We start from the raw sequence: 12,024 nt of genomic DNA on the forward strand, positions 1-12,024 counted from the left end.
ATTATTATTATTATTATTATTGTAAAAGTGGCGGTATTTCGTCTGCTGTTACGTTCTGAGTTCAAATTATTGCGAGGTCGACTTTGCCTTTCTTCCTTTCGGGGTCGATAAATTAAGTACCAGTTGCGTACTGGGGTCGATCAAATCGACTGGCCCCCTCCCCAAAAATTTTGGGCCTTGTACCAAGAGTAGAAAAGATTCTTATTATTATTAAGTCGGCGAGCTGGCAGAATCTTAACACGCCGGGTGAAATGCTTAGCGATATTTCGTCTGTCGTTACGTTCTGAGTTCAAATTCTGCCGGAGCTAACTTTACCTTTCATCTTTTCGGGGTCGATTAAAAAATTACCAGTTACGCACTGGGCCCGGTAAAATCAACGTAATCCCCTTCCCCAAAATTTGAGGTCTTGTGCTTTCAATAGAAAGGATTATTATTATTATTATGAAGAAGAAGAATTACCATGCGAACATAATAACTAGGGTGATATTTCTAGTTGTACTGTATTTCATCATGGTCCACAGTCCAAGCGCAGTTTCTTTAGGATGAACTTCGGCTTCGTCTTCAGGGTTTGTTCCATTTCTGTCAATTAGTTCTTTGGACTGTTCACCTAATCGATGCATTTCCATGGCAGATTCATTAGATTTCAGACATTTAGTCCATGTCGCTTCGAAATCGACTCCGTTAAGTTTTGCTGCGCGTTTCACAATTCTTTCGGCTTCTACAATTTTCCCTTTTGCGAACAACCATCGAATGCTTTCTCTTAAGTACCTGCATAATATGAATATGAATATGTATGTATGTATGTATGTATGTATTTATGTGCATATATATATATAATGTACATATATATATGCTTACAAGCATACATACACACACACATATATTTATATATATATATATATATATATATATATATATATATATATATATATATATATATACATATATAAATATAGGGATGGTGTTATTAAAATACCATCACACGTGGTAAGCGAATTATTAGACGAACAGGCAAATTAATAAAACATATACATACAATATTAGATATGTACATATATTCATAAGGGTACTAAATAAGTACCTATATCGCTCATGATTGAAGGACTTCGGCTGATGGGAAATCACGCGTCTAGGTGGCACTAAATTTCGAAACCGGTACCGAGTTGACCACCATTTACTTGTTCTAACCCATTTGAGGTAAGACATTATTATTGTTCACTGATAGTTTTTCCTATCTTGTCTGTAATAGATTTGTGACTTTTCGGTGGTGCAGAAGTATTTTTTTACTTCTATCATGAGCGATATAGGTACTTATTTAGTACCCTTATGTATATATGTACATACCTAATATTATATGTATATATTTTATATATATATATATATATATATATATATATATATATATACATACATACACATACATACATATATATACACACACACATATATATATATGTATATATATATATATATATATATATATATATATATATATATATATATATATATATATACCCGTATATACAAGTGGATGCTGAAAAGTTCCTGACTTTGAGGGTATCGCGAAAGGGTAGAGCTATAACATTTACAAAGGAGGCTGGACAACTATTCAGAAGATATGCAAAATATGATGGCATACAGTATATCTTTCTCTTTTTTCCCGATTTAACGCATAATGGCAGTTCATACAATGGATCTGGCAAAATTAAAGCATGGGCGGTCATGAAGTTCTTCCTTTTGCAAGATATAAGAGCGGTGAAAATCCATGGCGAAATGAAGGAAGTTTTAAAGGATGGCTGTCCATCTCAATCCATCGAGAAAATCTAGGTGTCGAGGTTTCGGGCTGATCATTTCGAGGTCAGGACGACCAACTTCCGTGAGTACAGAGAAAAAAGCCGACGCGGTGCACGTCATGATTCTCTAGGATCACTGGATTTCAGCCAAAGTCATAGCTGAGACTCTGAGGATTTCCCGCGAGAGAGTTGGCTATATCATCCAAAACACTCTGGACATGAAAAAGAGTTCCGCAAAATGGGTACCGAAATGCCTGAACGCCGATCAGAAGCGCATCCATGTGAGGATATGAAAGGCTATTTTGGACCGGTTTGCACCATGGATGGAACACTATGTCTCATTTAGTCACCATAGATGAAATATGCTTTCATTATTATGATCCCCAGACTAAGTAGCAATCAATGGAGTGGCACCTCAGCGATTTACGTCATTCTAAGTAGTTTCGGACCCAGAGGTCAGCTGGAAAGATGATGGTTTCAGTGTTTTGTGATAAAGACGAAGTGCTCTTCATAAAATACTTGCCAAAAGGTTACCTCATTAAAGAAGATTTCTACATGTCGCTGTTGAATGAAATGCGTGAAGCTTTGGAGCAGAAACGCTATGGAAAACCGAGTCGTGGTATCCTGCTTTTTGCAGGACAATGCACCAGCACACACAGCACATGTAACTCTACGGAAAATAGACGACTTTGGTTTCAAATTGGTAGACCACTCACTTACTATTCTGATTTGGCCCCCTCCGTCTATCACCTCTTTCGGCAACTGAAAAACAACTCAAGGTAACGAAATTTCACTCCAATTCGGAAGTGATTGCTGCTTCAGAGGCTTGTTTGTAGGTTCAAACTTCCGTATTTCTTTTTACAAGGCTTCCGTATTTTTACAACCTTCCGTATTTCTTTTCACAAGGCTTGGAAAAACTGAAGGACCGCTGCAATAAGAGTGAGAATCTGAGAGGGGTATATGTTAAATAAAACCATAAGCAACTGATCCTCCAGCATTTTATTTTACATAATGTCAGGAACTTTCCAGCACCTCTTTGGATATGTACACACAGATACAGACACACACACACACACACACACACACACACACACACACACACACACACACACACACACACACACACACACACTCTCTGTGTCTCTGTGTGTATTTATGAATATACACGTACATATACATATTAGTGAACGTAAGTAAGGGAGAAAAATATGCAAAATATATAGATCACAAAATATAGGACACTTTCACACCGCAAAAACAGTATATTTTGAAAAACCATTAAATCTAATTGCAGGAACACATCACACTTCAAGAAAACCAAACGAGAAAACCATTTATATATACAAGAACGTTCAGTCCTTGTCCATAACACAATGTAACACATGTTTTGTTTATTTGTATTTTTTAATGTTCAAATATCCATTTTTTCCCCACTAAATTCAAAAATTACATTCGTTTTGACGTAACATCGATAGTTATTTATTTATTCCTAATTTCACATTTGCTCGTTATATTTGTGACTTTTCTCTACAGCATTTTGTTGATTCAATCTGTTCTAGTATTGTAAGGATAATTACACAACATTTAGTTCTTTTTCATATATTGAAAGGTATTTAGGAAGTATAATATTGGTTAGAACAAAAAGAAACAATAAACCTCTTGATAACTCTTTTCTTAAGATGAGAAGTGCTTTGATGATCGAGATTTTTTCTTGAGTGTATACCTTCATCTCTTCTGACCATATATAATCTCCCATCATAGTAGTATCCCATCGTCCTTGGTGTCTTCTTTCCATAGTTGCGATGTCCTGATAAAATCCCTCACCATGCTCCTCACTGATATCACCCAAGTTTTCGGGGAAAAAATTTAGGTGAGAGTGCAAAAAATGAACCTTTAAGGACATACGACAACCCATTTTCTTGAAGTTTTCAATAAGCTATGCTACTAGCTGTTTGCAATTAGGATCCTTGTGATTTCCTAGGAATTCACGAACTACATCACGAAATGCACACCAAGCTTCTTTTTCGTCTATTGTCATCGCTCTTTCCAGTTTCTACGACTTTGACATTGCATTTACTTGGGCCCAACAAATATGCCACCCTTGAACTTAGCCTCAGATAGCTTTGGAAACATAAGACAAATTTCATGAAAAGCTTCTCCTCTAAACTCCAAGGGCTTCAAAAACTGTTTTACCAATCCGAGTTTGATATGAAGTAGGGTAATAAGATTTTGTTGGAATCTGTTTGAGAACATTTAACATTGCTGGCTGCAGTTCCACTCCTGGGGGGCCAATGTACTCTCTTGTAATGATGATCATCAGCTCTGCTGTCCCATAAGCAAAGGAAACACGAATACTTTGTGAATACCCCTTGCAAGCCAAGCAAGAAGGCAAACATTCCACTTGAACTCAGCGTAATTTATTTTCGTAATTTTTTTTCTTCTGTATGGAGTGTGCAAGAGGCAAAGTAGGATATTCATTTCCATTGTGGAGCAACACTACTTTGCGACTTCGTGTTGAGCTATCTATGAACATTCGCCATTCTGCAGAATCATGCTTGAATTCAATAGCAGTAAACAAACAAATCACACCTTTACAATAACATAGATCATTAATATTTTTATAGTAAATTTCAAATTATTCATGGTGTTTGCGGTACAAAGATGTCTTGCAGTCTTCCCCAGTATATTCCATCCCTTCAGCCTTGTTGAAAGAAGTTCAGCTCCTGAGTTAGTAAGATCCAGATCCCTGATTGAATCATCTAGCTCACTCTGATTTGGAAAGTGAGACTCCGAAGTCGTTCTTGGTACGAAAGCTTCCTCCATTTCTTAGCTGCTGCTACTTGTTGACTCTTCAGATGAAATATTTTCTGGTGGTAGTGGTACTCATAATCTTTCATCATGTGGGACAGGTGCTCTAGATGATGACATATCTGGATACTGAAGAGCTTTTCTTCTTCCTTTTACTTTTCTGTACTTTGTCACAGCGGTCATACAAATCAGTCATTGTGATGGTTCTTTGACTCTCTCCATACCCTTGGAATGGCAAAAGGCATTGACCTTCCTGTACCTCTTAACCTTCCTTCTAGAGCAGATCGACAGCTTCCACATATCACATGTGGGGCCCATGATATGTCCTGGTCACCCATGGGCATTCCGAAATAGAATCTGTACGCTATCCACAATTTGGCACTTTTCATGATCTTTTGTAATACCTGCTTTTTTCCAATATAAATAACCACACACATAGCAAAATGTATCTGGAGAATTTTTACATACTCTAGTAGTCATCCTGAAAGTAGCAGAACTTAGTAATTGGTCTGAAAGAGGAAATTAAACATACATTCAGTAGCGGAACATTATAACAATACCGAATATATAATAACATTGAAAGTCGACATATTTTTTTTTACTGTTGATGATACACAAAAAATAAGTTCATTTTTGGAATCAGCAGAAAACATGGATTGATAAGCAATAAAAAAAAATACAATAAACATTTTTTTTAAAAATTGTTACGTTGTGTAATGAAAAGAAGTTCGTAAATGATATTTAAGGATATTTGCAATCCCCACCCACTCTTACTATAACAATATAATACCAAGAAGCGAGGTTAATGAAATAAAGTTTACAAGATATATAACTCCTCCCACATAACTGTAAAACCAGGATAACAATCACAATTCTTTCAACCCACTCTACAGCATGAATGAAACTACTAACATGAAAAGAAATCTTCAATGACTATCAAAAATTAATTTCCAGCCAGACATAAATATAAAGATTTAAGTTTGTTCGGACAGCATCCTTTCCTGCAGCATCAACGTCGCAATCTAAGACGTACATCCAGCAATAATTCTACTGCCTTCAATAGCCAGCTTATAGCTGCAGAAAATTCTAAACTTCCGATTCAAAGGAACTTATCTCTCTCCAAGGCAGTAGTATACAGTGCGTGCTTGACACTCACAGACAGTATTGAGGAAATTCAACGGAACCCACCACGAATGATTTCAATATCAGCTACAGCGAACATAAATACTCATTCAGATCGATGGATAAAGAGAAATACACATCTTTGTCAACAATATGTTTTCAAATTGAGGAATAGAAGAATTAAAATTTAAACAAGGAACAGAACTCTCATATACACTATCGGGACACGGTACTGCAAATTATGCTTTCACTGAAATAACCACTAAAATCACCGAGCAGAGTTTCAGAGATGTTCCACGTCTGCCGCAGCCAGAATATATTTCTTCTGAAAATCTACTCCCTGAAAATTTCCTCGATTTTTAAAAACCCTTAAAGTTTTTAAAGACCAAGCGATGCTTCAAAGACGTATTAGCCATTATGACTAATTCAAGCTAAATAATTAAATTTCTCCTAAGTGATGCCTGCTCTTTCTTTCTTTCTTTCTTTCTTTCTTTCTTTCTTTCTCTTTAAACTAGTATGATATTTAATCAGCATATATGAAAACAAAAAGCAAAAACAAAAACAAAAACAACAAACAAACAAAAAAACAAATATTTCGGTATTTTGTACTGGAGTTTTCACCACGAAAGAAAATGCAAAAGAATTAAATAAAAGACAAAGAGAAAATGCAAAACGAAGAAGTAACGTGAAAAATCACAAGAAATTCCTTACCAAAATTCAAATACGCATACGATCCCTGGAATCCCAAAAACGGCACACAACCATCTCCATTCTGAATGTTTCATGACATAGGCAACCAACGCAAGGATCATAACACATATACCCCACCAAACCCCCACTATGAGTGACATCAGTGTCCGTTTGTCAGCAGGAAACAGCTCCAACACCATGGTAAAACCTGGAAGAGCGGAACCCTGTGGGAAGATATATTTAAGTTCACGGTTATGATAAAAGTTTTATGAACTCAGCATGTATGTACTTTAACATCTTGTAACTTTCATAATAATTCTTTCTACTGTAGGCATACGGCCTGAAACTTTTGGGGAGGGGATTAGTCGATTACTGCCACCACAGTACTCATCTAGTACTTATTTTATCACTGATCTAATTCTTTTATAGTAATTTATACACCATTATAGGTATTTATACTCCGGTGAAGTTAAACAATAAACGAAACGCTTGAATCTATCACTGTATATATACACACACACACGCACGCGCACAAACATACAGAGTCGCATATGTATGTATGTATGTATGTATATATGTATGTATGTATGTACCCACACGTGTGTACGCGCATAAGCATACCATAATCTATACACATACAGACGATTGTCGATTCATTTGAACAAGAAAGCCAACAAAATGTGACCACTTGCTTGTCGGGAAATCTGTAAGTTCGATTTAAAAAAAAATTCTTTCAAAGATAGTTAATGCAAATGTTCATCATTTCGAGTCAATAACCCAATGAGTATTTCTGCCAAATATGGTGAAAATCTGTTTAGCCGTTTTCCAGTAATTTTGCAAACACACAGACAAAAAGACAAAGACGAGTGATTACAATACTCTGCTGTCGCTTACTCGCGCATGGTGATGATTTCTTACATTCGCCACAAGGGCCCTGGACATAATGAACAATACCAAAGGGCAAGATACAAGAGACAAAACAGGTGAGGTTTACATTGATCAAGGGGAGACACTGTAACATTAAAAGATATAACAGGGGTAGATAAATAGATATTAGAAAAATAAATATTTAATAAATAGAATCACCAATAGCAGGATAGTTCGCATAGGTAATTCGAGATAAAGTTCCCACAAAAATCCCGAATTACCCTGCCATCCCCAAGCAAGGGAAGTGCTATCTGTCTCGGTCAACGCGCTTGATCCAGAACTGCAGCTTAGTCAAGAGGCGAACGGCGACCATATCTACTCGCCGTCAAGGAAACGCTGATGATGCCGAAGCTTCGGCGTATGTCTACGCAACAGCATTCACGGCATCCAATCTTCCAGTTAGCGCCTGACCAATGGAACAAGTACCTTCCACAGTAGGTGGAAGAATATTCGTTTCAATTTGATCACGTGTGAACCGGAGCAAGCACAACGGTCAGGTGATAACATATGACAGAGGTGATGTATACGTTCGCCACCTCTGTCCGACCTTCTAGAGATAGTTTTCTCCCGGTCAATCTGTGGGTGAGACTGGCTACCCTGCTCGTCACCTCGCTCCAGTTCTTTTCCACCTGGAAATCCGGACCAAACTACATCATAAGAAATCTATCCAGTACCTCCGTCCAGCGTCCTACGATGTTATTGGACGCATGAAGCTGCCCCTCTAGGTGCCAAGCTGCAGGCCAACTGACTTTTCTTGGTTAAGTTTTGCTCCTGTCAGAGATTCGTGTACTCTCAGAACTGTACCGATCAACTCTATGTCGTCTGCATATGCCGACACAGTTCTCCCACGTCCCAGTTAGCTCGTGGTGCCTCTCAACGCCACCAATTTCCGAAGTAGTGGCTCTAGAACCAGTACATAATTAACAGACGAGAGGGGGCACTCTTGACGGACCGAACGCATTATGCTGAACGTTCGTCGCAACAGGTAAACAACTATGAGAATGGCTTGCATGTATTGGTCGTTGACCCTACCGGAGGCTTTTGATTGATCCAAATTGATCAGGGCCCCACCAATACCAACTTCTTTACCCACTCTGTCTATGTTATATTGCATCAGGTGGAGGGTGTCGTAGATAGATCTGTTTGGAATTGCGCAATTTTCGTATCACCTACCAGTTCCTCGACGACAAGCGTTAACAACTTGGTCAAAATTTTGAAATCTACATTCAACAGCATTATGGACCTAACATTTTCTAATTGTTCCCCTTTCCTTGGTTTCTTCCTTAGCAGTACCACCACTATTTGACTCGCAGAACTAGGAATTCTCCCACTGTGCTGCTAGTTGCAGTAGATGTCTGGTAAGAGGATGCCAAAAACGTCCGGCATATGAAAGTAAAGTTCATAGGGCAGATCATCCAAACCAAACAATTTGTTCCCCATGCAGCCCATCATCACATCCCATATTTTCGCGGCTGTTATTGGCTTTTTGCAACACTTGGTCCCAAACACATAAGCAAAGTGCTTCCGAAATGCCGCACACATCTGCTTGAGTTTCATGCGTCCAAATTGTGGATTTCTTGTCACGTTGCGCCCCTTAGACAAAGACCATCGAGCGGTTTTCGTCCCCTAGTTTCTTAGAGCATGCTCCTTGTTCCTTACAATGTATCCTTTGTGCTTAGCGATGAAGAACTGGTCCAGAGCTAATCTCACCGTCATGTCTTTCCTAAACGCCTCTTCTACGTTTCTAAATACGTTCTACTCTCTTCTTTTTCTGTCTTTCGCTAATGCCTTACTAAACCATAATAGATTCTACCCTAATTGCCCCTTTTCATGGAAAACCACCATTTGTTGTTGATAATTGCCCCGTCAACAGCTGCTTAACTAATTCTCTCATCTGATCTCTTGTAATCTTCGCAGCTGGGAGTGACGTGTTCAGCGGTTGTTCTACCGCTGTCGGAGCATATACAGCCATGAATTGGAAAGCACCACCCCGCTACTGTTCATATTCTGTGTCACCAACTTACCCCGTTGGATCCAGGAAGATTGGTCTTATCTTGATATCCAGATCTTTCAGAAAGAACGTCGCAGTTCCACCCCACCCCCGAATTCCAGTTGAAATGGCGATAAGTAAATCTCACGCACCAAATAAAGGCATGAAAACTTGTCGAGTGAAGAGTCTGGCGTTGCTGAGAGCCATTACATCTAAACTTTTTGATCTGAGATCACTGAGTAGGTGGCCCTGTTTCCAAGGTGAACCCAGGCCGCGTCATTTATACTGCCCATTCTGGCAGAGCCATGTTTGTCAGAGAGTAGGAGATGAAGAGAATCACCTACATTCTATTTCTGTGGAGAGATAAGTGTTTCCACAAGCATTTCTTTCTAGTGTCTTTTGTTTATGGTTCCTCGGAAATCTCTCATTCCTTTATTATGCTTTGCTATCAGTTTGTTGTAACTTTCCGCTGCTTTTATAATTTCTGTATGAATAGGGGCGTTATGTTGGTGTCTGTGTATTTTTGAATATGCCTTATTAAGTTCTTGTTGTTTGTGTCTATAGCAGTGTAATTAGTGATGCCTTGTGCTGGATTGCTGCGTTTTCGTTTGTGAAGGTGTTTTTGATGTTGGAAATGTTTGTAATTGTCTTGGTATAGAGTGTGTGTGGGTGTGTGATAGTTTGCAGGATTCTGTATCGTCTCTAATCTTTTTGCTTTTAGTCTTATAATTTTTTGTCTTTTTCTTTCTACCTGGGTCCATTCTGGTGGTTTTCCCAGACTGCTTGTCTCATTAGACAAGTTTAACAGTCGGAGAAATCTGTGGCAGAAAAAGAGGTATGTCTGCACAGTCGCGCATTTCTAAGCTGGTAGTCTGGTCGATTGGTGTGGTTGAGTATTCTCTCGGTTGCGATGGCCCTAGAGGCGTTATTGTTTTCCTCGGGTGTGGTACCTGTTCTTGCTGCTGATGTTGTAGAATGGATCTCTGCTGCTGCTTCTTTGGCTGATGGTGTTGTTTTGCATGTTGCCGCTCTTAGCACTGACGTTGTAAATGTTGTTGTTGGTGGTGGTGGCGCTGTTGTTCTTGCTTTTAATGTCGTTGTTGTAGTATTAGCAATGTCTACAATAGCGGAGAGGTGTTCTTTTCTTTGCATGGGGTAGAAAGCCTTTGAATGGTTTGTCTTGTCACAAATGTGACATCTCGGCATTTTTCTCTCGACTGCCAGAAATAGCTGTGTGACTTTAAGAAGGTTGATCAAGTTAGGGATGACTTCGATGCCTTCCATCGGCATGTATCCATAATTCCGTGCCCATGTTGGATCAATTCTCCTTTCCTATTTTGTGTACCTTGTGAATTCTTGTTCTGTTATCTAGCCGTATAATATGGCTGCCACCAGCAGAGGGACGTTGTCTTCTGGTAGCACATCCCCTACCTATCATACACTGGAAATTATATCAGATTTATGAAATACCTCCAGGAAAGAAATTGTAAAACATATGAAAAAAAGATCTCAAGCAAATACAAACTAACTATTCTCGGGTAGAATCCAAATCATATAGAAAGGGATATTAAAGCTAATCCAATACTTATCCTGAAAGATTAAGAAGAACAAGTGTATTATAACAGATGTATTATTTCTAACTTTATAAATCTCTGAATGAAATGAAGAAAGTCTCCGAATATAAGATCTGGCAATAGAAACAGCCAGAATCTGGGGACAAAAGACGAGACAATCTCTGTTCTTTATGATAACAGTAGGGTGGTATAGCGTTGGGGAATTAGGGAATTATGACATATGTAAATATACCTCCAAATTCCTAACACAAAATATATGACTTCTATAAACACAAAACAGCGTGGCTATGTCGTAAGAAGCAGCTTTTCAACCACATGGGTCTGGGTTCAGTCCACTGCGTGGTAGCTTGGATAATTATCTTCTAGTATAGACCCAGACCGACCAAAGCATTTTAAGTAGATTTGGTAGACGGAAACCGAAAGAAGCTCGTTTATATATATATATATATATATATATATATATATATATATTTATATTATATAGAGGGTACTACTATTCATAGATACCGCACGCTAGGAGGGACCCTTGCGGTCAAAACTACTAAAATAAATGTTTATATTAGTAGTTTTGACCGCAAGGGTACCTTCTAGCGTGCGGTATCTATGAATAGTAGTACCCTCTATATAATATAAATAAATATTTTCAAAGTGGAAAAATTTACGAATTTTTTCTCTTACGAGGTTTTTCACGCTAACTACTGATAAATTCTTATAAAGATTTTATCCTCAATTTTAAATATATATATATATATATATATATATATATATATATATATATATATATATATATATATATATATATATATATATATATATATGTGTGTGTGTGTGTGTGTGTGTGTGTGGAGGCGCAATGGCCCAGTGGTTAGGGCAGCGGACTCGCGGTCGTAGGATCGCGGTTTCGATTCCCAGACCGGGTGTTGTTAGTGTTTATTGAGCGAAAACACCTAAAGCTCCACAAGGCTCCGGCAGGGGATGGTGGCGATCCCTGCTGTACTCTTTCGCCGCAACTTTCTCTCACTCCTTCTCCTCTTGGCCTGCTCGCTTAGCCAGCGGGGTGGCGTCATTCGAAGGCTAAAACAATGCGAAGCGCATTGTGACCAGCGATGTGTAACAACAT

At 38.4% G+C, this 12,024-nt stretch overlaps 2 protein-coding genes across 4 annotated transcripts in view; both read right to left on the bottom strand.

The window, feature by feature from the left end:
- The window catches only part of LOC115217630 (organic cation transporter protein-like), a 205,404-nt gene that overhangs the window by 134,374 nt on the left and 59,006 nt on the right, over nucleotides 1-12,024 (bottom strand). The window lies entirely within an intron of this gene.
- Nucleotides 1-12,024, bottom strand: part of LOC115217302 (organic cation transporter-like protein) — a 60,565-nt gene that overhangs the window by 15,854 nt on the left and 32,687 nt on the right. For both annotated transcript variants that reach the window (XM_036507490.1, XM_029786950.2), the window contains exons 4-5: nucleotides 6,435-6,637; nucleotides 460-768 (exon numbers count right to left, since the gene is read on the bottom strand). In XM_036507490.1, the coding sequence (XP_036363383.1) occupies nucleotides 460-768; nucleotides 6,435-6,637 (512 nt within the window). The remainder of the gene's footprint in view (nucleotides 1-459; nucleotides 769-6,434; nucleotides 6,638-12,024) is intronic.

Source organism: Octopus sinensis, linkage group LG11 (assembly GCF_006345805.1).
Source record: "Octopus sinensis linkage group LG11, ASM634580v1, whole genome shotgun sequence".
Lineage (NCBI taxonomy): Eukaryota > Metazoa > Mollusca > Cephalopoda > Octopoda > Octopodidae > Octopus > Octopus sinensis.